The sequence below is a fragment of the Chaetodon trifascialis genome, chromosome 6 (genome assembly GCF_039877785.1).
Source record: "Chaetodon trifascialis isolate fChaTrf1 chromosome 6, fChaTrf1.hap1, whole genome shotgun sequence".
Classification (NCBI taxonomy): domain Eukaryota; kingdom Metazoa; phylum Chordata; class Actinopteri; order Chaetodontiformes; family Chaetodontidae; genus Chaetodon; species Chaetodon trifascialis.
The window spans coordinates 445,001-470,000 of NC_092061.1; the positions used below are offsets into that span (position 1 = coordinate 445,001).

The following is a 25,000-nucleotide window of genomic DNA, read 5'->3' on the forward strand; positions in this document are numbered from 1 at the left end:
AACGGTGACAGCACTGTTCCCTGGGCGACCCCATGCTGCTGACTACCACATCTCACACATGGCTGTGTAACCTCACGTACTGCAGTCTGTCAGTGAGGTAGTCGATGGTCCACGCAGCCAGCTGTTGGTCCATATCAGTCACCTCCATTTCCCCTTGCAGCATTGACGGCTGGATGGTATTGAAAGCACTGGAGAAGTCAAAAAACATGACTCTCACAGTGCTCCCAGGGGACTCCAGGTGAGACAGGGCCCGGTGTAGCAGGTAGGTGACAGTGTCATCCACCCCGATGCCAGGTCGATAAGCGAACTGTGGAGGGGGCTGAGGATGATCCTCTCCATGGTCTTCAGGAGGTGGGAGGTCAGGGCGACAGGTCTGTAGTGGCTTGATTCCCTGGGATGGGCTGTTTTTGGAACCAGCACCACGCAGGAGGTCTTCCACAGGGCTGGGACTCTCTCCAGACTGAGACTCAGGTTGAACATGTACAGGACCACCTGACTGAGCTGGTCTGCACACTCCCTGAGCACCCTGGATGGCATCTTGTCCTGTGGCTTTCCTGGCCTTTGTCTTCTTGAGCTCCCTCCTCACCTGGTCCATAGTGATGGAGAGGGGGTAGGCGGATGACTGTGGGGGGTAGTCCAGAGCTGTAGGTGGTGGTGTCGGGCGGACCTTGATGACAGTGTGGGTTGGAGCAGAGGGGTCTGAGGGGAGCTGAGGTGTTAAGGACTGCAGCTGAGGGGAGGCGACGGGCCTGGAGAGGTGTGAAGAAGTGGGGCCCCAATGAGAGGGGCCTGGAGTGGGGGCAGTGTCAAATCTATTAAAAAACAAGTTTAACTCATTTGCCCAGGCCTGATCACCAGTGGTGGCTTGTCCAGCCGCACTTTTGCCATGGCCCCAGATATGTTTCAGACCTCTCCACACATCTCGGACATTGTTCTTCTCCAGGCGCTGCTCCAGTTTCTCCTGTAGTTTTTCTTACACCTCCTGATATTATACTTCAGGTCCCGCTGTACTCTCCGCAGCTCCTCCTTGTCGCCTGAGATGAAGGCCCTCTTCTTCTCATTTAGCAGAACCTTCAGTTCAGTGGTCACCCAGGGCTTGTTGTTGGGAAAACACCGTACTCTCTTGGATGGCACAGTGTTTTCCACACAGAAGTTGATATAGTCCGTGATGCAGTGAGTCAGACTGTCAATGTCCTCCCCATGAGAGCTGCACAGTATGTCCCAGTCGGTGGTGTTAAAGCAGTCCCCCAGTTGCTCACATGCCTCCTCAGACCAGGTCTTCACAGCCGTCCTCTGTGGAGACTGTCTTTTCAGCACCGATGTGTGTTCTGGCTGCAGATGGACAAGATTGTGATCAGAGTAATGAGAGGGGGGAAAGGGGTGGAGGTGTATGCGTCCCTGACAATAGCATACAGAAGGTCGAGAGTTTTATTGTCCCTTGTGTGGCAGTTTACATACTGTGTGAAGTTGGGGAGAGTGGCAGAGAGAGAGGCGTAATTGAAGTTCCCAGAGGGGAGGGCCTGTGGGTGTCTTGTCTGTTTAGAATCAGAATCAGAAATTTAGCCTAAATTTAGCCTGTTTTTAGCCTGATATATAGCCTGTGTTTACCCTGATGTTTAGCCTATATTTAGCCTGATGTTTAACCTATCTTAAGTCTGATGTTTAGAATGTGTTTAGCCTGTATTCAGCCTGGCTCTAGCCACCACAGCAGCATGACAATCCTTGTCAACTCTTGGGGCCTTTTAGGGCTTTCCAATTTTATTTTTTTGCTTGGATTTTGGCATTTCTTGTATTGAGATGATGAAATTTGGCAAAAATTTTGCATTTTTAATGAATTTTGGAGGGCAGCACGGTGGAGCAGCAGGTAGTGCATGTGCCTCACAGCAAGAAGGTCGCCGGTTCGATTCCTGGGTCGGGCCTTTCTGTGCGAAGTTTGCATGTTCTTCCCGTGCATGCGTGGGTTCTCTCCGGGTGCTCCGGCTTCCTCCCACAGACCAAAAAAACATGCTCGTTAGGTTAATTGGTGACTCTAAATTGCCCCTAGGTGTGAGTGTGAGTGTGAACGGTTGTTTGTCTTGTGTGTTGCCCTGCAATCGACTTGCGACCGGTCCAGGGTGTACCCCGCCTCTCGCCCATTGACAGTTGGGATAGGCTCCAGCTCCCCTGCAACCCTGAAAGGGATAGGCGGGATAGAAAATGGATGGATGGATGAATTTTGGAATTCCAGCTTGAAAACTGTGTAGGCAAGATTGTCACTTTCATTCTCTTTTGACCTTTTAGGTCCCATTAACTATCATTAAAGCCACTGATTTTCATTCTACTGCCATGGCAATAAAGAAATGTGAAATCCTGTTAATTCCTCTGCATTCCTGCCATCCAGAGGCTCAAAATTGCACCAAAAAAATCCACCAGATGGCGCAGATACCCATGTTTTGCAGGCAACGTATGGAATGGTGTATGGCATATGCCTGGGGAGACATCACCATGGTGGAGCTGTAAGCCTTCATCAGCCTGCTAATTATGGCTGGGGCGTACCGGTCACAAAATGAATCCACAAAAAGCCTGTGAGCAGAGGGCACGGGCAGAGCCATCTTTCTGGCCACAATGGCCAGGAAAGTGTTTGAAGAATAGCCGTAGCCATCAGATTTGATGACAAACTGACAAGACCGAGATGGCAGAGGGAGGGCAAGCTGATGAGTATTTGGCTTGTGTGGGAGAGGTGAGAACCATGGCTCCAGCAAATGTTCAACCTGGGAGTGGAGTTCTGTGTGGATGAGCAGCTGGTCCCATTCAAGGGCCACTGCCCCTTCCGGCAGCAAGCCAGCCCGCTACGGGATAAAAGTGTGGGTCTGCTGCGATGCCTGGACCTCCTACACGGGGTGGATGCCTGTTTATACGGGGAAGGAGGAGGGAGCCCTTTGGAAGGTGAACCAGGGGAAGAGGGTCGTGCCGGAGATGGTGGAGGGGCTGGAGGGGCACACCGTGACTTGTGATAATTTTTTCACGTCCTACAGTCTGGGGGAAGAGCTGTTCAGGAAGATCGCCGTGGTGGGCACAGTAAGGCGCAACAAGCCCGAGCTGCCCCCGAAGCTGCTGGACATCAGGCAGCGGCCTGTCCTCTCCTCCGTCTTCACCTTCATGGCCACACACACGGCCATGTCCTACGTACCGAAGAGGGGAAAAACGTCCTCCTCATGAGCACGAAACATCGTGAGGTGGCAATCAGTCATGAAGTCCACAAAAAAAAAAAATAAAAAATAACAGACTACAACCACAACAATGGCGGTGTCGACAATCTTGATAAGGTAGGCTTCTATTCTTATTTATAATTATTCTCACATGATTTATATTATTATTACTGTACTGGAGCTTCCGGGGGAAGGATGGAGTGTTATGCGGGCATTGGAGGCTCCAGAGCCGGACAGACCCGAGCCGTCTGTCCGGGGAAGACAAAGTTGAAATGTTTATTATTCCTATTCGGTAGCCCATTTCTTGCATCATTTGAAAGAAAGAATGATATATTAGAGTATGATGAAGAAGAATACGTATTCCTTTTTTTTTTCCTCCTCCATCAGGTTGTCGGGTTAGGGCACGTACAGCTGTTGGTGCAAGACCCGGAGGTGGCAGCTGAAGATGTTTTACTTGGAGGTCATCTCAGGATACAACTCCTATGTCTTGTGGACACAAGTTGATCCGCTGTGGAGAAAGGCAGCCATCCACAAGCAGCGGCTTTTTTTGGAGGAGCTGGGGAGGGATATGGTGAGCTCCCTGCTGGAGGAGCGACGACGCTTGCCGCAAAATCCAAGCGCTGTTACACTGGTGGCTGCAGCGCGTAGGGGGCAGGGGGAGGAGAGTGACGGCCGCCAGCAATGGCTGGCCTGCGGCGACAGTGCACATACTGCACTACGAGAATCAAAAACACATGCACCAACTGTGGACAGTACATCTGCAGAGCCCACACCACCATGCTTTGCAGCAGCTGCTGCCAGTGAGACTCTGACTTGCTGAAATTGTATATACATATATATATATGTATATTTGTTGCCATTTGGTTTGTTGTTATCATTGATTATCTCATTTAGGTCCATGTTTATGTGTTAATTTGAATGAAAAGTTAATTTGAAGTTCAAAATGTTAACAAAATTAGTGGATCGCAATATTCATGTTTCATGCTTTTATCATTTATGATACAGTGACCTAAAAGGTCCTAGGGGGAAATGTTTTTTTTTTTAGTAACTGCACAAAAAATAATAATCTATCAAAATCAGTGTTGTTGCTAATTATTGACATATCCCAGACAAATAATCCACAAAAAATAAAAATCCACTTGGCATTCATCAAATAGAAAATAATTCATTTTCAACTTTTTCAACTGGCATTTAGAGGGCTAAAATTCTGAAAATGAATTCACATTTGCTATACATGATGAGGACTGAAGTTAGTAACCAAAATTATAAAAAAAAACAACTTACACCCTCCCTCTCCATGACCTAAAAGGACAAGTGGGGGAATTCAGATGTGTTTTTAAAAGATTCCCTGAGGGTTTTAAAGCAACCTACAGCTTTCCTGTGTTACCTGAACACCACACCAGAGCTCACCTGTGCTCCAGGTGCAGCCAGTTAACAGGTAACTCCAGCGTATGGAGTCCTTTATCAGAGTCCTTGTGCTGCAGTCGGTGCTCAATCATCTGATCTGCTTCCTCAGTCCATTGTGGTCATGGTCGTTGTTGCTCTGCTGTCCTGACATCTGTGTCTGGGTTTCAGAGGTTTCGGTGTGTCCGTCCATCCAATAGTGGACAAATAAATAAGATAAAAAGACAAGAGAAGAACTAAAGAAACCACCCAAAATGACGTCTAAATTCATCATATTGTCTCATAAGACTCAAAAATTTCAAAAAACTTCCCTGCCGCAGCAGTAAAGGTTCATGGATGATGGTCATGTGATCTCTTTGTTTTTGTCCAATCACAGACAGCGACAAGAAATGCAAAGACAGAGATTGAGATTCTGCAGAGAGTCGACCACGTGAGTGTGAAACCACAGAAGAAGAGAAGTAACTCCAGAACCCTTAATGATCAGCTGCTGACAGGACACTGCCCGTCTCCTTGTTTCTTGTCCTCATCTCCTTGTTTCCTCTCTTCCTGTCCTTTCTTCTTCCTCTCCTCTCCTGCAGCCTTGTCTCATAAAGACAGAGGACTTCTATCAGACGGAGGACAGCTACTACATTGTGTTGGAGTTGTGAGTTGACCTTGTGTCTTCAGACTTTATTTAAAGGAGCTGTCTGCTGTTCTTCTGGACTCGCTGTGCTGCTTGCGTTTGATCAAACACGTGATCAGTTTTATAATCTGATGTACAGCAGAAGTACTGACAGCTGACTCCAGACCAGCAACATATCGAGTACTGCATTTCTACTCAGTACCAGTAACTACTAACAAACACTAATACTGTACATTTCACAATGAATCCTGGAGACGCCCAAGTTATTAACCTGTCTGTCTGTCTGTCAGGATGGAGGTGTTTAAACTGTCTGTCTGTCTGTCTGTCTGTCTGTCTGTCTGTCTGTCTGTCAGGATGGAGGTGTTTAAACTGTCTGTCTGTCTGTCTGTCTGTCTGTCTGTCTGTCTGTCTGTCTGTCTGTCAGGATGGAGGTGTTTAAACTGTCTGTCTGTCTGTCTGTCTGTCTGTCTGTCTGTCTGTCTGTCTGTCAGGATGGAGGTGTTTAAACTGTCTGTCTTTCTGTCTGTCTGTCTGTCTGCCTGTCTGTCAGGATGGAGGTGTTTAAACTGTCTGTCTTTCTGTCTGTCTGTCTGTCTGCCTGTCTGTCTGTCTGTCAGGATGGAGGTGTTTAAACTGTCTGTCTTTCTGTCTGCCTGTCTGTCTGTCTGTCTGTCAGGATGGAGGGGGGGGAGCTGTTCCACAGAGTGAAGTCTCAGCAGCAGCTCGACGAGTCTGTTGCCAAACTTTACTTCTACCAGATGCTGAGAGCGGTCCAGGTGACACAGAGACACTGTTGCTATGGTGACTGGTACACAGGAGTCCACTGTGTGTAACTGTGTGTGTGTGTGTGTGTGTGTGTGTGTGTGTGTGTGTGTGTGTGTGTGTGTGTGTGTGTGTGTGTGTGTGTGTGTGTGTGTGTGTGTGTGTGTGTGTGTGTGCGCGTGCATGCGCACATGCACAGTACCTCCACAGTAACGGGATCATCCACAGAGACCTGAAACCAGAGAATGTCCTGCTGTCCTCACAGGACGACATCTGTCTCATCAAGGTACAAATCTTCATCGTCATCATCATCCTCCTCCTGCTGCAGCCACACTGCTGTGTGTGCGCGTGGACTTTTATATATATATATGTGTGTGTGCACATGTGCACATCAGGTGACGGACTTCAACCAGTCCAGGATCTTGGAGGAGACCATGCTGATGAGGACTCTGTGTGGGACACCGTCCTACCTGGCTCCAGAGGTCTTCACCCAGGCTTCCACCACAGGCTACGGCCTGGCCGTGGACGCCTGGAGCCTCGGCGTCCTGCTCTTTGTCTGGTAGGCTGGCTCGTCCCTCGCACCCGTCTCATCCCTCTCTGCCTGTCTTTTGGACTCCTACAGACTGAATGTTTGATTGTGTGTCTGCCAGGTGTTGACCTGTCTGTCCCTCTGCCTGTCTCTCTCTCAGTCTGGGTGGCTATCCTCCTTTTCACGAGAGCTTTGGCCACCAGCCAGTCACAGAGCAGATCATTCGTGGAGAGTTCACCATGGTCCCATCCAAGTGGAAATCCATCTCTGACCAAGGTACAACTGTAGTACTACTGCAATACTGCTGAAGTACTACTGTAATACTACGACAGTACTCAGTGTGTGTGTGTGTTTCCATGTTTACAGCAAAGGATGTGGTGAGGAAGCTGCTGGTTGTTGATCCCAGTCAGAGGATGACCATCGAGGAGGCTCTGCAGCACCCCTGGCTACAGGTACACCTACTGCAGTACACCTGAGCACAGCACTGCAGTACTGCTGTGGTACTACTGCAGTTGACCTGAGCTCAGTACTGCAGTACTACTGCAGTACAGTGAGCACAGCACTGCCCTCAGCTGTGGCTCTCAGGCGTTTCACTCACACTGAATGTTTTTAACAAACACAAGAACACGAGGATGATGCTCAGTGAAGAGGAGCTGAATGAATCGATGAATGAATCAATGAATGAATAAGTGAATGATCAATGAATCGATGAATGAATCAATGAATGAATGTGTGAATGAATAAATGAATGATCAATGAATGTATGAATGAATGAATGTTGTTATGGACGTTTTTCTCGAGTCGGCCACGCTGCCTGTTGTGATCTCGACTAACCACGATTGGCCGATAGAGCAAACAAAGGATCAGCTGACCCTGACAGACAGTCTGTTACACACCGGAGGTGTGGAGGCTCAAATGAGCCTCTGTCCAGGTGCATGATGGGAAACGCTGCTCACATTCTGACTGTGGCGTTTAGGACCAGCTGATGTTAGAGACGGCCCACAGACTCATGTACCCCTCTGCTGCCACCGCCGCCGCCATGGTAAGCACATCTGCGCACTTTCATTCATTCACTCATCAAGCTGGTGAAACTAACCCCGCCCACTGACTCCTCCCCCCAGCCGGAGACGGGGTCAGCCTCGAGACCAGGATCGGGACCCTCCAGGAGGAAACGAGGACGAGATGAAGGAGACTGGGAAGAGGAAGAGCATCCAGCCAAGCGGAGCCAAGCCCCGCCCCCTACACCACTGTAGCAGACCAATCAGATCCAGCCATTCCTCAGGTCATGTGACTGAGCTACCTGTTCACTACTGAAACACTGTAAAAAATTTCTAATAAAGTCTTTTATATTTTTCATTCTAGATTAAAAAAATACTTTGACTCATTTTAAAATGACAGACGATGTTTTAATTCAGTTTGGAACCAATCAGATTCATCCACAATTTTAACGATTGATAATTAATGAGGTCAACAGATCGTTCAGTTCAGTCTGAGACACCATGAAGACCACCTCCAAAGACCCATCAGAGCGGAGCTACCACAGGAACAGACTCAGGTTTAGACTCAGTTCAGCTTTAGATTCAGTTCAGGTTTAGACTCAGTTCAGCTTTAGACTCAGTTCAGCTTTAGATTCAGTTCAGCTTTAGACTCAGTTCAGGTTTAGATTCAGTTCAGCTTTAGACTCAGTTCAGGTTTAGATTCAGTTCAGCTTTAGACTCAGTTCAGGTTTAGATTCAGTTCAGCTTTAGACTCAGTTCAGGTTTAGATTCAGTTCAGCTTTAGACTCAGTTCAGGTTTAGATTCAGTTCAGCTTTAGATTCAGTTCAGCTTTAGATTCAGTTCAGCTTTAGATTCAGTTCAGGTTTAGACTCAGTTCAGGTTTAGATTCAGTTCAGCTTTAGATTCAGTTCAGGTTTAGACTCAGTTCAGGTTTAGATTCAGTTCAGCTTTAGATTCAGTTCAGGTTTAGACTCAGTTCAGGTTTAGACTCAGTTCAGGTTTAGATTCAGTTCAGGTTTAGACTCAGTTCAGGTTTAGATTCAGTTCAGGTTTAGACTCAGTTCAGGTTTAGATTCAGTTCAGGTTTAGACTCAGAGTTCAAGCCTGCGCCTCCTGACGAGCAGGTGATCCATTTTAAATCACGTGTGGTCACATGATGATGGCTGAATCATCTCCATGACAACTGGACCCACAGGTGAGAGCTGCTGGACGTCCCGGACAGCAGATCCGGTCGGCGGATCCGGAGCTCAGAACTGGGACGACGCTTGTGTGCTGTCATGGTGACGGTGAAGCAGATAAACAGACTGACGAGTAAACAAACAACAAACTGGAAGACAAGAACAAAATTACCAAACTTTATTGATTGTCACAAAGACGTTTTTCTGTTGAAGTGCTTTAAGACTGAAGCGCTTGAACAAGACCAGCACCCTCAGTGCTGAGGTTTAGATTTAAGCAGGAAACAGGGGCGGGGCTTCGTAAAGGTCCAGCGTGGAGGATCCAGGGGGTCCAGACCAGGAGAGCCAGCAGAGACTCAAACAATAATCAGTCTCAGCTGTCTTCCTCATCGTCTGAGGACGCTGGTGATGATTGGCTACCTCAGGCTGCAGGTGTTCTTGGCCCCACCGTTCGGCATGACATTGCTCCTGTGGGCCGTCCCTCTGCTGTGATGTCACAGCTTGGCTTTGCGGCGGTCTCTGACACCGTACAGGACGGCGTGAGCTCGGTCGAACGACTCACCGACGGCCGACTGCACTCTGCTCCTCCAGCGCTGCAGCTGAGGATGCTGCTGCAGGACATCTCGGCCCCCCCCCATAGGCTGCAGAGAGACACACCAAGCACACTCAACCAATGACCAACAGCAAAGCCCCGCCCCCAGCACACGGAGGGCTACAAACCTGTAGAGACAGTAATTGAAGGGGCGGGGCTTGGCAAGCAGTCAGCTGACACATGTAAACCAATCAGAGCCTCTGACCTGCATGAGCTCACAGATGGCGAGCAGGTCAGCCAAAGTGATGTCATCACCACAGAGGAAAGGCTGATGGCGAAGAAACATGGACTCCAGTTTGTCCAGAGTGTCGGCGAGCTCAGACAGAGCACGATTCAAACGCACCTCATCCACCTGAGAGCCAGACTGAGTCGGGAGGAGCACCTGTGACGGACGGGTGGAGACAGAGACAGAGACAGAGAGACAGATAGATAGAGACAGAGAGACGGACAGGTGGAGACAGAGAGACAGATGGATAGAGACGGAGAGACAGAGACAGAAACAGAGAGAGACGGACAGATGGACACAGAGACAGAGGAGCGGTCACAGTGATGCTGTCACATGTTCAGGATTCGGTGTCTCTCTGAAAGACGCCTTCACAGACGTCCTCGTCCCACCTGTCAACCTGTCTTCATTTCTGTTGATCAATGAATCACTGATCAGTCTGAGCATTGTGTGTGTGTGTGTGTGTGTGTGTGTGTGTGTGTGTGTGTGTGTGTGTGTGTGTGTGTGTGTGTGTGTGTGTGCGTGTGCACCTCCAGTATAAAGACTTTGGTGGCGTGTGGTCGTGTGTTGTTGTGATGCCAGGCCGTGTATTCGTCCACTCTGGCGCGTCTCTCTGGTTGCCGTGGATACCAGTGCTCTGGGATGTCGTACTTGGTGGCCAGGTACTTCATGATGGCGTCACTGCGTGCGCGCGCACACACACACACACGGACACACACACACAGATATGTGAGACTTATTATTACTTTAACAGTGGACTGAGACCTTATGGACTTGTCCTCCATAAGTAAGAATAAACACATTGGACATTGTATGAAAACAGAATCACCCCATAAATCATGGACGTGTCCATCAGTCAGGACTTTGTTCTGGTGGACAGAATCTCACAGACGTCCCTAAAAAGTGTGTCTAAGAATGTGTGTGTGTGTGTGTGTCTTCACCTCTCTGTGAGGACGAAGCCGTTGACCACCATGACTGGAACCTTCTGCATGGGGTTCAGCTTCGTGAACTCTGGAGTTCTGTGCTCTCCTGCACACAAGAGACGACACGACAGCTCCAACCAGACTCCGTTCAAAAATCACGCACTTTAATGCTGCACGCGGAGTCTCTCTTCACTCCCCCCGCGCTGACGGCTGGAAGACCACGACACCGACCTTTACCAGCAAGTACGTACATATGAACTGGCACACCGATGGCGCAGAATGGGGGCACTTTTGGGGTTCAGTATCTTACTCAAGGGTACTTCAGCAGTGGACCACCGACCTCCTGATTGGTGCCAGCCCCCCCCCCCCCCCCCCCTTTAAAAACGGGCTTCTTACTGAAACGTGTATTTAACCCTCTCAGCCGAATTTGAGAAGAATGTATAAACTTGCACCATGTGTTTAATTTTCAATATTGTCTTCATATTTGTGCACATTTCATAGTTAACCTAAAAACGGTCGTATTTTAACGGAGTTTTGTAAGCCGAGACCAGAGCTATGACCTCTGGAGCAGAGGTCACGACGAACGAAGCTACTGAAAGCAGAAAAACTCCGACGTTAAACTGCTAACTGAGCACAGCACTGACCGGTTAGTTAACAGTAGCTCGCTAGGTAACTAGCTGGTGAAGTTCACCGGTGAGTTAGTTAGCCTGTTGTGGCTAGCTGCTGACCTTTCCTCAGAGCCACCGCGCGGACTGTGTGCGGGACCTTGTTGCAGTTGAGCAGGATGTGCAGCGCCCGGCAGGGCTGCGACAGAAGGTCGAGATACACCTCCACCAACTGCCGTGCAGCCATGAGACCAGACTCGTTTTTAACGTGTGAAAACAGAAACAAGCAAAGACTAAAAGTCCAGCTGTGTTTCCTCCTCCGCCCGCACGCAGCGTCTAAGCGGCACCGCGTCGCCCCCTGCCGGCCGCCCCGCACACTGCACCCATTCTGACTGCAGGCTCAGCGCGTGACGTTAGTATGGAGTTAAGATGTTGTTAGTATGACGATGCTGTGAGAATAATGTAAACTTAAAAAAGATTTCAGTACACAAAAAATGATAATTCACAGTTCCAGGCTTTTGGTGGTGAGACAGCCTTCAGAAAAACATGAGAGGACATCACGTTGTCCTTGAATGAGGGACGCATAAAACCCATCAGTGTCGTGAAGCTGCTCCGTCTGTCCCATCAGATGAACCACACAGAACTGGATCCAGCAGGCCTCACGCTCGTCAGCCTCACCCTGTGAGGGGGGACATCTCGTCCAGCTGGGGACAAAAGCCTTGTCCAGTTATGGAAATACAACCTGAAGATTCCAAATGTAGTTTCATCTCATTCCTGCATCTGTTCTTCTTTAGGTCACCTGGTTGGTTCACCTGGTCAACCATCTGTCTATGAGATCAGAGCCATGTGGTGAGGGGGCCGGTTAACCCTGAGTGGGGTCTGCAGGCTCCACCAATCAGAGGGCTGCGTCCAGGCTGAGGACGGGGAGCGAGTTATTGCTCAGTCCGTCTCTCATCATGTCGTCCTCTCAGCTGTTCCTGTGCTGTCTCTCTGCTCTGTCTCTCATCAGTCTGCAAGGTAAGGCAGCTTCACTCACGCACACCTGGACGTTACCTGCTTCCATCAGCTCCTCTGTTGGATTTCATTTCCTGACTTTTTGACTCTGAGCTCGTCAATAAAACGTCAGACGTATGATCGGGTTCAGTTTCTTTCAGGAGGATCTTCTGGACGCCGGCTGACTGACCGAGTGCTCGGAAACTGATCTGGCTTTTATTTTCATGTGTGTTATTGAAAGTGAGGCTATTTCTGATGATGTCATGTTGGATGGACAGGTGTGTCAGCTGCTGTCAGGTGCTGATCAGTGGTGATATTGATCATTGATCAGGAGTGTGTGTGCAGAGACTGTTGTGCAGTCTCGTCTCAGTGTTTATTTTTAATCTGAGACCTGCAGCTGTTCCCAGTCTAAATGTTAATGTGATGCAGTGTTAGCATGAGCAGCTAACGAGCTTCAGGCTGTTGACCTCTGACCTTTACACACCTCTGTGACACTGAAGCTCTCGGTCGCTTCATGTGTGTTTCTTATTTCTGTTGATCATCTTTAAAGTCTGATCATTTTCATTTGAAGCACAAAATTTAAGACGTGTCTGAAGTCGAATCACAAGAAGTGTGTGTGTGTGTGTGTGTGTGTGTGTGTGTGTGTGTGTCAGGAGGCTGTCTCCAGTGTTTTGGTTGTAATGTAGGTGGTGGGCGTGGTCAGGGGAGGGGCTATGTGGAGCTGGGCTGCAGCCAACCAGAAATCATCAACTGCAGTCGAACAGAGAGAGGATTCAAACTGAGGTCCTGCATCACAACGTACAGCAGTCAGTACCTGTCTGTCCGTCTGTCTGTCTGTCTGTCTGTCCGTCTGTCTGTCTGTCTGTCTGTCTGTCTGTCTGTCTGTCTGTCTGTCTGTCTGTCCGTCCGTCCGTCTGTCTGTCTGTCTGTCTGTCTGTCTGTCTGTCTGTCTGTCCGTCCGTCTGTCTGTCCGTCTGTCTGTCTGTCTGTCTGTCTGTCTGTCTGTCCGTCCGTCCGTCTGTCTGTCCAACTGTCTGTCTGTCTGTCTGTCCGTCCGTCTGTCTGTCCACCTGTCTGTCTGTCTGTCTGTCTGTCTGTCTGTCTGTCTGTCTGTCTGTCTGTCCACCTGTCTGTCTGTCTGTCCGTCCGTCCGTCTGTCTGTCCACCTGTCTGTCTGTCTGTCTGTCTGTCTGTCCACCTGTCTGTCTGTCTGTCCACCTGTCCGTCTGTCTGTCTGTCTGTCCGTCCATCTGTCTGTCCACCTGTCTGTCTGTCCGTCCGTCCGTCCGTCCGTCCGTCTGTCCACCTGTCTGTCTGTCTGTCTGTCTGTCTGTCTGTCTGTCTGTCTGTCTGTCCGTCTGTCTGTCTGTCTGTCTCTCCACCTGTCTGTCCGTCCGTCCGTCCGTCTGTCCACCTGTCTGTCTGTCCACCTGTCTGTCTGTCTGTCTGTCTGTCTGTCCACCTGTCTGTCTGTCTGTCTGTCTGTCTGTCTGTCTGTCTGTCTGTCTCTCCACCTGTCTGTCTGTCCACCTTTACACTTTGTTCTCTGTAAAGTGGGCGTGTCTTGTTGTATAGTGGGAGTATCTTGTTGCAAAGTGGGAGTGTTCTGTTGTAAAGTGGGCGTGTCTTTGTCCTCAGAGGTTAACTCGTTGGGTTCAGAGGCTGCAGAGTCATAGCTGACGTCTGTCCTTCAGGTTTTATGTCCTCAGACGTCTTGGACTTCAATGACAGAAGACATTTTCGAACAGTTGTACAAACGGTCCATCAGGAATAATGAACTCGAGGAACATGAAGCTGACTGTTCCTGCAGGAACCTGCAGCTCGAGACAGCTCACCGCTCCGTTACTGTTCGCAGCTTTTAATCAGAGGTTTGTTTGGAGGAACGAAGACGTCTGTTTCTTAATCAACCCGTCCTGTTTGTTGTGTGTGCAGAGCCTCTGGACCTGGTCTTGTCTCGGGGCTGTGCGACGTCTCGTCACTGTCAGCAGATGGAGCTTCCTGGAGTCTCAGTCGCTTGCTGTGATTGGTCGCTGTGTAACAGTGGGTGGAGGTGGGCAGGGTCAGTCGCTGCTGTCATCGCCAGCTGCTGGGTTCCTCTGCAGGGACTCATAGCACACTGAGAACTGATCCAAGACCAGCGCTGGCCCACAGATTGACGGTAGAACAAACACTTAGCATGTGCACAACTGACCCCCCCCCCACGTCATCTCTCATATCATAGTAAGACAAGAATAATCACTGTAATAATAATAATAATAATAATAATAATAATAATAATAATAATAATGATTAGATGGATTGTCATGATGTTCTTACGGGTCTTTGCTGCCTGTGGAAAAGAAACTGGCGGCGTCACGTGTGTAAATAAAGTTTTCCTGATAAATCGATTACTGATTTATCAGGAAAGCTGTACCAGCTCTATATGGAAAGTGTCCTGAGACAACTTCTGTTGTGATTTGGCGCTATACAAATAAAATGGAATTGAATTGAATTGAATTGATTGACTGTCTATATAATGTCCTGTAATTTTCTGGTCGCCTTCATTTCGGCAGTGATTTTAATTGGTGGAAAGGAAACCGCGTTGCACGTGTATCCATCTGTTTTGTACCTTCTTAGTCGCCGTCGAAAGGTTTCTATCACGCATGCGTAGAATCAGCTACGTGCTCTCCAGCTCATTCTAGCTAGCTAGCTGAAGCTAACAGGCTAGTCTCCGTCCTCTGGTATTATCAGTATTGAGTCAGTCTCTGTTTAGACCCGGTCCAGACGGTTCCGGCCTTTCATACAGAACCGGTTCTGACCGGAAACCTGCGCTGACAGCCGAGACTACTGTTAGCACTGTTAGCATCAGCAGCTAGCGTTAGCTCCACTCCAGCAGCAGAGTCAAAACAGAGCTAACAGAGGCTAACTGAAGCTAACGACAACATGGCGACAGAGGAGAAGAAACCGGAGACCGAAAACATCAAACAGCCTTCATCGTCCTCAGGATCCGGTTCTAAGGTGAGTCAGAGGGACTGACGGGGTCCAGACACCGGGAGAGGTGGTCCAGTTAGCCGGTAAGTGGTCTGTTAGCTAAAAGGTAGCTTGTCAGCAGCAGTGGTGGAGGAAGTATTCAGATCCTTTACTGAAGTAAAAGTACTAATACCCACGAGTTTAAATATTTAAGAAACAAGTGAGATGAAGAGAAAGAGGACAATATCCGTCCTGTCATAAAAGTACTTGTACACACATTCTGTAATCCTTTTCCCAGAGTTGTGTCTTTTCTGTGCATCTGTTTGATGGGATGTTTGAAGGATTCGTCTTTTTAAGTCGAGTCTAAAAGATGAAGATGAAGATGTGAGGGTCAGAGAGGAAGAGTCGGATTCTGAGCAATCACGTGAAGATGAAATGACCACGATGGAGACACGCAGCCCGTCTGAGATGTGTGTGAGGTGTTGTCTTATGAAAGACTTCCATCCTGCCTGAGACACATGGTTGGAGGAGCCAGAGACCAGGCCCTGGTCCAGAGTCTCCTGACTGGACTTAGACTTAGAGTGCAGGTGATGATGATCCAGGTGATGATGACGTTTACTCAGCGGTAACTTTGTGTGTTTCAGTCCAACCCGACCAAACCAAACTACACCGTGAAGTTCACGTTGGCCGGACACACCAAGGCCGTCTCCTCCGTCAAGTTCAGCCCCAACGGAGAGTGGCTGGCCAGCTCCTGTACTCCTCTACACACACGCTGCACAACACGCTGCACACACACTACACAACACGCTACACAACACACTACACACACGCTGCACAACACACTACACAACACGCTGCACAACACACTACACAACACGCTGCACACACACTACACACACGCTGCACAACACGCTGCACACACACTACACAACACGCTACACAACACACTACACACACGCTGCACAACACACTACACAACACGCTGCACAACACACTACACAACACGCTGCACAACACGCTACACACACACTGCACAACACGCTACACAACACGCTACACAACACGCTGCACAACACGCTGCACAACACACTACACAACACGCTACACAACACGCTACACACACACTGCACAACACGCTACACAACACGCTACACAACACGCTACACACACACTGCACAACACGCTACACAACACGCTACACACACGCTGCACAACACGCTACACAACACGCTACACAACACGCTGCACACACGCTGCACAACACACTACACACACGCTGCACAACACAACACACTACACAACACGCTGCACACACGCTGCACAACACACTACACACACGCTGCACAACACGCTACACAACACGCTACACAACACGCTGCACAACACGCTACACACACGCTACACAACACGCTACACAACACGCTACACAACACGCTACACAACACACTGCACAACATGCTGCACACACGCTACACAACACGCTGCACAACACGCTGCACACACGCTACACAACACGCTGCACAACACGCTACACACACGCTGCACAACACGCTACACAACACACTACACAACACGCTACACAACACACTACACACACGCTACACAACACGCTGCACAACACGCTGCACACACGCTGCACACACGCCACACAACACGCTGCACAACACGCTGCACAACACGCTACACAACACACTACACAACACGCTGCACAACACGCTACACAACACGCTACACACACGCTGCACAACACGCTACACAACACGCTACACAACACGCTGCACATCACGCTGCACAACACGCTACACACACGCTACACAACACGCTACACAACACGCTACACACTACACAACACGCTACACAACACGCTACACAACACGCTACACACTACACAACACGCTACACAACACGCTGCACACCACACTACACAACACGCTACACACACGCTGCACAACACACTACACAACACGTTGCACAACACGCTGCACAACACGCTACACAACACGCTACACACTACACAACACGCTACACACACGCTGCACAACACGCTACACACACGCTGCACAACACGCTGCACAACACGCTACACACACGCTGCACAACACGCTACACAACACGCTGCACAACACGCTACACAACACGCTGCACAACATGCTACACAACACACTACACAACGCGCTACACAACACGCTGCACACACGCTACACAACACACTACACAACACGCTACACACACGCTGCACAACACACTACACAACACGTTGCACAACACGCTGCACAACACGCTACACAACACGCTACACACTACACAACGCGCTGCACAACACGCTACACACACGCTGCACAACACGCTGCACAACACGCTACACACACGCTACACACACGCTGCACAACACGCTGCACAACACGCTACACACACGCTGCACAACACGCTGCACAACACGCTGCACAACACGCTACACAACACGCTACACAACACGCTGCACACACGCTACACAACACACTACACACACGCTACACAACACACTACACAACACGCTGCACACACGCTACACAACACGCTGCACACACGCTACACAACACACTACACACACGCTACACAACACACTACACAACACGCTGCACAACATACTACACAACACGCTGCACACACGCTGCACAACACGCTACACAACACGCTACACAACACGCTGCACACACGCTGCACAACACGCTACACAACACGCTACACACACGCTGCACAACACGCTACACAACACGCTACACGCCATGCTTGGTCGTGCTGTGACGCTGTGAGTGTGCAGTAACCATGGTAACGTCTCTGTACAGCTGCAGACAAGCTGATAAAGATTTGGGGAGCGTTTGACGGGAAGTTTGAGAAGTCCATCGTTGGACACAAGCTGGTGAGACACTTTAGTCCTGATCCTGGTCTCAACCCAGTCTGGATTTAGTTCTGGTTCTGATTGTGTGTGTGTGTGTGTGTGTGTGTGTGTGTGTGTGTTTGTGTTTAGGGGATCTCTGATGTCTCTTGGTCTTCAGACTCCAACCTGCTGGTTTCTGCCTCCGACGACAAAACACTTAAGATCTGGGACAACAACTCTGTAAGATGTGCGCACACACACACACACACACACACGCACGCACACACACACACACACACACACACACACACACACACACTGACGTTTGCGCGTCTCTGTAAACATTTGTCTGTCTCCTCAGGGGAAGTGTCTGAAGACTCTGAAGGGACACAGTAACTACGTCTTCTGCTGTAACTTCAACCCTCAGTCCAACCTGGTGGTGTCCGGCTCGGTACGCTGTCCCGCCCCGCCGCCGTCCAGCATTGGCCGGAGCTCCGGCGCGTCGTTAACTCTGCCTCTCTGTGTTCTGCAGTTCGACGAGAGCGTGCGGATCTGGGACGTGAAGACGGGAAAATGTCTGAAGACTCTGCCGGCTCACTCGGACCCGGTCTCTGCCGTAAGTCCTGACCTCTGACCTCTGTCCTCTGAGCCTGGCTGTGATTCTTTGGTTGTTCCACTTGTTTTTAAGCACCAGCATGCATGTCGTGGGGGTGGGGGGTTTGGGGGGGGGGGTTCGGAGATCAACCGTCAGCTCCAGATGAACTGCTGACTCATCAGAAACCTGCAGCCTCGTTCCATTGAGGCGTCACATTCAGGTGTCCGACGCTCTGGAGCGCTGCAGGACAGAGTGATGAAGAGGAGAAGCGAAGCTCGGTGAAGGATCGCTGCGAGTAAACCAGAGCGGCCGCTCTACGTCCACGACTCCTAACCGTCCACGTGTGTTCTGCACCAAACGGTTACTGCAGTGCATTGTGGGTGAGGTTCGGCTCTGGAGTGCCGAGTTCACGGCGGCGAGGACTCAGTGGACGAAGACGCTTTGAACGAACATGTTTGTGTGTTTCAGGTTCACTTCAACAGAGACGGATCGCTCATCGTCTCCAGCAGCTACGACGGCCTGTGGTACGCACGCACGCACGCACACGCACACACACACACACACACACACACACACACACACACACACGCACACGTAACTGAGCTGCTGAGGACATGTGACAGACGTGTCTTCTGTTGTTGTGTCTTCATGAATGACGTGTCCCGGTCCAGAGGCGTCCACGTGTCTCTTGGTGGGTGGTGCGCTGATTCTCAGGCTGCTTTAGTTTTATTTACAGACCTTGACCTCATCAAACATGTCTGTCCCCGTCCTCGTCCCGTCAGTGACAGAGAAGTCTGCCTTCGCACCTCATGGACAGAATGGACAGATGCTCTGTGTCCATGTCTTCGCCGGCTGTGCTGTCCTTTTGCTCTGTCTGCGATGGTGTTGTTGACGAACTGATATTTTGAAAAGTGTCCACCTGGTGGCGTCTCACCTGCTCACACACCTTCGTCTCTGTTTGGCCTCAGTGAAGCCTGTCTTCACTGCTGCATCGATTCTGCAGTTTGTCTTTCATGTTTGGACATTTCTTGTTTTTATTGGCCAAATTTTGCTTCCTGGCTTCGTGTTCGGCATCTAAATGCCGGCGTAAATTGTGTTCCTTCATCACGAGACGTCCGCGTAACGCAGGAGACTCACCGTTTTTTGTCCTTCACGGATGCATGTCCGTGAAGATGTCGTCCCTTCCGTCCGTCATTCTTTTGTCTCCCTCTGCATCAGTCCTTCTCTTCCTGGACCTTTTGAGACAGTTTGTCCATCTTTTTCTTTTCTGCCACTCGTTAGAAAACCGCTTTAAACGCTGATATGAAATCGCTGCACTGTGGCGGCAGGATGTCATCGTTTTGTGGGTCACAGACTCGCCGTGCATTGTGGGAAATGTAGTTTGTGGTCACTGTACGCTGAGCAGAGTCTGGACCACGAAATGACGCGGTGGACCGGATTCAGACACGTGCTGTAGAGTGAAGGATGATGGACGTTTTCTGCTTTTGTCCTGACTGTCTGTCTGTCTGTCTGTCTGTCTGTCTGTCTGTCTGTTTGTCTCTGTCTGCAGTCGTATCTGGGACACAGCATCAGGACAGTGTCTGAAGACTCTGATTGGTGAGTGAACCCACTGAATTCAGACACATTCAGCCAATCACAGCAGATTAAATGTCATGTTCTTCTCTGCTGATCAGTCAAACACTTTTGAGACTTTCTGTCCTCATGCGTCCTCCAGTACAGCACAGCACAGCTCTGTGATCTGCTCACGTCTCTGTCTCTGTCTCTGTCTCTGTCCCCTCAGATGATGACAATCCTCCAGTGTCTTTTGTCAAGTTTTCTCCAAATGGAAAATACATCCTCGCTGCGACACTGGACAAGTGAGTCTGTCAGCTGATCTGTGTGTGTGTGTGTGTGTGTGTGTGTGTGTGTGTGTGTGTGTGTGTGTGTGTGTGTGTGTGTGTGTGTGTGTGTGTGTGTGTGTGTGTGTGTGTGTGTGTGTGTTCACACACAGCTAACTGTGTTCTCTGGTTTCAGCACACTGAAGCTCTGGGACTACAGCAAAGGAAAGGTCTGTCTGTCTGTCTGTCTGTCTGTCTGTCTGTCTGTCTGTCTGTCTGTCTCTGTCCGTCCGTCCGTCCGTCCGTCGGTTTCTTTGTAGATAAAGAGTTTGGTCTGTAGCAGCTCTATATGGAAAGTGTCCTGAGACAACTTCTGTTGTGATTTGGCGCTATACAAATAAAATTGAATTGAATTGAATTGTCTGTCTGTCCGTCCATCCTCAACAGTCTAACCTCCTGTCTCTGTCCTCTGTCCTCAGTGTTTGAAGACATACACCGGCCATAAGAATGAGAAATATTGCATCTTCGCCAACTTCTCTGTGACAGGAGGGAAAGTACGTATGAGGTCATGTGACCTGCACAGCTGTGGCCGTCCGCCGGTTTGACCTTTGACCTCTGTGTTTCAGTGGATCGTGTCGGGCTCTGAGGACAGCATGGTCTACATCTGGAACCTTCAGACCAAAGAGATCGTCCAGAAACTACAAGGACACACAGGTATGACCTTTGACCTCTGGAGTTCGTGTCTCCTCGTCTCTGGCTGTGTGTCCTCGTCTCTTGCCGTGTCTCCTCGTCTCTAGCTGTGTCTCCTCCTCTCTGGCTTTGTGTCCTCATCTCTGGTTGTGTCTCTTCATGTCTGCTCATAGAAGTCAAACACCAGCTGTACATGCATGGACCTGAGCCGAGTCTGTAAAGGGACACATCAGAAGACATCCGGGTTCTGGTTCAGGCTCATGTGGACCAGAAGAAGAAGCTGTTGTTGTTGTTGTTGTTGTTGTTGTTGTTGTTGTTGTTGTTGTTGACGCGGTGTGTTTGTGTCTCTGTGCAGACGTGGTGATCTCCACCGCCTGCCATCCAACAGAAAACATCATCGCCTCAGCCGCTCTGGAAAACGACAAAACCATCAAACTGTGGAAGAGCGACTGTTAGACTGAAGGGGACCCTGGACCGGACTCGGGTCCGGAACCTGAACCGTCTGGAACTGTCCTGATTGAACTTGCCGTGTCACAGTCACACAAGGAAAATCTACACAGATCGTTACTGATAGAGCCATGAACGCACCGTCAGACCAGGTCCCACCGAGTCCTGGTTTCACACCAAAAACCTCTTCAGGCTGTACACACTGTAAAAAGTGATGCCGTCAAGTTAAAATTGTTTCTTTGATAAAAGAGCTTTTAAAGGACGAGTTCACTGTTTTCTCACCCGATTAAATTATTAAATGAATTATTTTAGTCTCGGGTGATGAAGGTCCTGGTAATCCAGGTCCAGGTGATCCGGAACCAGACTGTCGTGGTTCACTTCCTACAGTAAGAGCTGGAGCGTTCCTGAAGTATCTGCTCATCATGTTGGTTTAGTTAGTCTTCACTTCGTCCCTTTCACATCAAAGACGTCCAGCTCTTCATTTCCCTTCTTTTTATCATTACAGAAAGTTTTGAGTTTCTCTCAAAGTCAGATTTATTTATGTAGTTTTTTTATGGATCTAATTATCTGAAGAAAAAGAAAAAAATTTAAAAGACAGTAGAGAAATGTGCATAATTAAAAAAAATCCTGAAGTTTTCTTTCAGAAACATCAGAAGCAAGTAAACATATGTATCCTTTATGTATTTATTTAGTTTCAACGCAGAAACAAGGTTGTTGAAATTTGGCTGAAATGATAAATTCTGATCAATAAAAATACCCAAATACTTCAATGTTAAGACCATTTCAATTTCAGCCCCACGAGAGGTTAAGATCTCAGGAAGGACTGATGGTAGTTTTTTTCCATTTGAAAATAGCATGAATTTTGACTTGTCTGGATTTCAAAGCAGTTTAAGATGAGTTAAATGAGACCGAACAACATCAAAAGCAGACTGCAAGGTTTCTAAGGTTTGTAGCACTGATGGAGACAACCAGTAAATAACAGTATCATCAGCATAAAAATGAAAGGCAGCATTCTCAAGGTTATCACAGAGGTTGTTTACATAAATTGAAAGAAGTAGTGGTCCGAGTATAGAGCCCTGTGGTACACCCTTTGAAATAGGGACTAACTGTACACACTGTGATCTGCCTAACAAATAGTTCGAGAACCACTTCAGAGCAGAACCAGACAAATCCAAATCTGAGAGCAGAGGACAATGGCCAACAGCTGGTACAAACATCACCTAATGATGTCACCATGACATCACTTCCTCCTCCAGAGGCACACAATACAACAGGTAAACCGACCAGGACCAGTAAACTGGACCGTTTGTTGTCCAGGTTGAAAACAGTGAATTTGCCCTTTAAGTAAAAATGAAGCTTCATGTTACTGAAAAATGTTTGTCAGCTTTTTGTGAAGTTTTGGATCATCAGAAAATATGACATCAGATTTGTGTTGCTGAGCAACAGTTTGAGGACAGTTTTATTTTCGTGACTGTTGCGTTCACTGACTGTCAGTCCTGTTGGACAAACAGCAGTTCATCATCATCATCATTGTCATCATCGTCATCCTCAAACTCTTTCCAGAAGCTTCAGTCAGCTAAAGAGAAAAGAAATTATCTTTTTTTTTTTCAGTTATTTGTAAATAAATATTTTTGACTATGAGCTGTGTGTGTGGCCATGTTTTCCTCACATTGTGGGGACCTGCTTTTTCTCATTACATTTGAGGACGTGAACTTGGTTTAAGGTAAGTCTGTGTGTGTAAACGTTGCAGTGAAGTCACAGTGTACTCCAGGGACTGACAGTACTCTGTGACATCACTGGTCAGGCACACCGTGAAGTCAGTTTGACACACATGAAGTCAGTTTGACACACAGTGAAGTCAGTTTGACACACAGTGAAGTCAGTTTGACACACATGAAGTCAGTTTGACACACAGTGAAGTCAGTTTGACACACATGAAGTCAGTTTGACACAGTGAAGTCAGTTTGACACACATGAAGTCAGTTTGACACACATGAAGTCAGTTTGACACACAGTGAAGTCAGTTTGACACACATGAAGTCAGTTTGACACACATGAAGTCAGTTTGACACAGTGAAGTCAGTTTGACACAGTGAAGTCAGTTTGACACACAGTGAAGTCAGTTTGACACACAGTGAAGTCAGTTTGACACACATGAAGTCAGTTTGACACAGTGAAGTCAGTTTGACACACATGAAGTCAGTTTGACACAGTGAAGTCAGTTTGACACACATGAAATCAGTTTGACACACATGAAGTCAGTTTGACACACAGTGAAGTCAGTTTGACACACATGAAGTCAGTTTGACACACAGTGAAGTCAGTTTGACACAGTGAAGTCAGTTTGACACACATGAAGTCAGTTTGACACACAGTGAAGTCAGTTTGACACACATGAAGTCAGTTTGACACACATGAAGTCAGTTTGACACAGTGAAGTCAGTTTGACACACATGAAGTCAGTTTGACACACAGTGAAGTCAGTTTGACACACATGAAGTCAGTTTGACACACATGAAGTCAGTTTGACACAGTGAAGTCAGTTTGACACACAGTGAAGTCAGTTTGACACACATGAAGTCAGTTTGACACACAGTGAAGTCAGTTTGACACACAGTGAAGTCAGTTTGACACAGTGAAGTCAGTTTGACACACAGTGAAGTCAGTTTGACACATCAGAAGACTTTTATTTGACTTAACAAAACACAGTTAAAACTTTTCACAGCCTTTGTTTCTTCTTCTGTGGTGTCCACCACTTCCTTCTCAACAGTTTCTCCACAAAACTCTTCATCTCTACAATCCGATTGCTTTGTGTTTCATCTCAACCGAGCGTCCGTCAGTCGTTCTTCAGTCAGCATTTTTTCAGACCTGAACAGATCAGCTGTTCACACTTGAACCAAACACGTTCACGCGTGAAAACATGACAATTCATTCACATGCTGTCTCTTACTTGTCAAAGTTACACCTGAGTTTCAGACCTGAACACAAACTTTTTTCATGTTGTAAACACGAGCGGCCAAACGTGAACTTTTTGTGGCCGTAGTTTGTGTAGTTTGTTCCTTCCTGATAAAATTTCAGTGTTTCTGTTTTCTCGTTTAGTTTCTATCCAAACAGCTGAAAACATCTCAACATTTTCTTTTCAAACGTAAACTACATACACTTTCTCTCTCACAGACACACACACACACACACACACACACACACACACACACACACACACACAGCAGCTGTTAGTGTCTTTCTGGGCCGTAAACATGAAAGCAGCATAAACTGTGAGCAGCTAACGCTAATGCTAACACTGTGACTGTGAGACAAGAACAGACAGCAGCAGTCTTTGTGTCTCGTCTGACTGGACCAGTCTCAGAGACGTTCAGTGTAGCATACTGGACCAACAGGTCCGCCAGCTACAGCAGTCCAGCAGGACTGGGTCCAAACTGGACCAGAGCCACATTACATCTGTCTAAACCAGTCCAAACTGGTCCAAACAAGTTATGTCCAGATGTGTCATTGGAGCAGGGCGTCAAGTCCAGACAGGCCAGTCCAAACCAGTCTCAAAAATAGTCTTTTACATCATTCCAAGCCAGTTAAAAACGTGTCCAGCGTGTGCCATCGCAGGTGGACATCTGGAGT

At 48.4% G+C, this 25,000-nt stretch overlaps 4 protein-coding genes across 5 annotated transcripts in view; 2 read left to right on the forward strand and 2 right to left on the reverse strand.

Annotated features, from left to right (window-relative positions):
- Positions 1-7,858, forward strand: part of chek2 (checkpoint kinase 2) — a 12,130-nt gene extending 4,272 nt beyond the window's left edge. Inside the window, exons 7-15 of the mRNA XM_070964450.1 lie at positions 4,969-5,022; positions 5,171-5,235; positions 5,891-5,990; positions 6,176-6,262; positions 6,372-6,535; positions 6,666-6,781; positions 6,872-6,957; positions 7,482-7,547; positions 7,627-7,858. Coding sequence (XP_070820551.1) covers positions 4,969-5,022; positions 5,171-5,235; positions 5,891-5,990; positions 6,176-6,262; positions 6,372-6,535; positions 6,666-6,781; positions 6,872-6,957; positions 7,482-7,547; positions 7,627-7,758 — 870 coding nt within the window. The 3' untranslated portion in view covers positions 7,759-7,858. The remainder of the gene's footprint in view (positions 1-4,968; positions 5,023-5,170; positions 5,236-5,890; positions 5,991-6,175; positions 6,263-6,371; positions 6,536-6,665; positions 6,782-6,871; positions 6,958-7,481; positions 7,548-7,626) is intronic.
- Positions 7,859-7,893: 35 nt separating this feature from the next.
- Positions 7,894-11,358, reverse strand: gstt2 (glutathione S-transferase theta 2). Its single transcript, XM_070964908.1, has 5 exons — positions 11,146-11,358; positions 10,436-10,523; positions 10,025-10,175; positions 9,477-9,653; positions 7,894-9,320 (listed from the first exon to the last, which is right to left on the reverse strand). Exons 1-5 carry the CDS (start codon positions 11,267-11,269, stop codon positions 9,174-9,176), a joined length of 687 nt encoding a protein of 228 aa, XP_070821009.1. The 5' UTR covers positions 11,270-11,358; the 3' UTR covers positions 7,894-9,173.
- A 3,284-nt stretch (positions 11,359-14,642) lies between these two features.
- Positions 14,643-23,010, forward strand: LOC139332956 (WD repeat-containing protein 5-like). The gene is made up of 13 exons (XM_070965149.1): positions 14,643-15,012; positions 15,609-15,717; positions 17,790-17,863; positions 17,972-18,061; positions 18,183-18,272; positions 18,354-18,437; positions 18,885-18,940; positions 19,966-20,012; positions 20,197-20,272; positions 20,430-20,463; positions 20,713-20,787; positions 20,860-20,947; positions 21,279-23,010. The coding sequence occupies exons 1-13, from the start codon at positions 14,938-14,940 to the stop codon at positions 21,377-21,379; spliced, it is 999 nt and encodes a 332-aa protein (XP_070821250.1). The 5' UTR covers positions 14,643-14,937; the 3' UTR covers positions 21,380-23,010.
- Positions 23,011-24,661: 1,651 nt separating this feature from the next.
- Positions 24,662-25,000, reverse strand: part of LOC139332833 (inactive phospholipid phosphatase 7-like) — a 5,837-nt gene continuing 5,498 nt past the window's right edge. For both annotated transcript variants that reach the window (XM_070964957.1, XM_070964956.1), the window contains one exon: positions 24,662-25,000. This exon is cut by the window's right edge. The gene's annotated coding sequence lies outside the window, so the exon portion shown is untranslated.

Coding starts and splice junctions, on each gene's coding strand:
- gstt2 (XM_070964908.1), bottom strand. CDS start 11,269: ATGGCTGCACGGCAGTTGGTGGAGGTGTATCTCGACCTTCTGTCGCAG. Junction 9,654..10,024: donor CCAAAGTCTTTATACTGGAG/GTGCACACGCAC, acceptor CGTCCGTCACAG/GTGCTCCTCCCGACTCAGTC. Junction 9,321..9,476: donor CCATCTGTGAGCTCATGCAG/GTCAGAGGCTCT, acceptor GTCTCTCTGCAG/CCTATGGGGGGGGGCCGAGA.
- LOC139332956 (XM_070965149.1), top strand. CDS start 14,938: ATGGCGACAGAGGAGAAGAAACCGGAGACCGAAAACATCAAACAGCCT. Junction 17,864..17,971: donor CCATCGTTGGACACAAGCTG/GTGAGACACTTT, acceptor GTTTGTGTTTAG/GGGATCTCTGATGTCTCTTG. Junction 20,948..21,278: donor GAAACTACAAGGACACACAG/GTATGACCTTTG, acceptor GTCTCTGTGCAG/ACGTGGTGATCTCCACCGCC.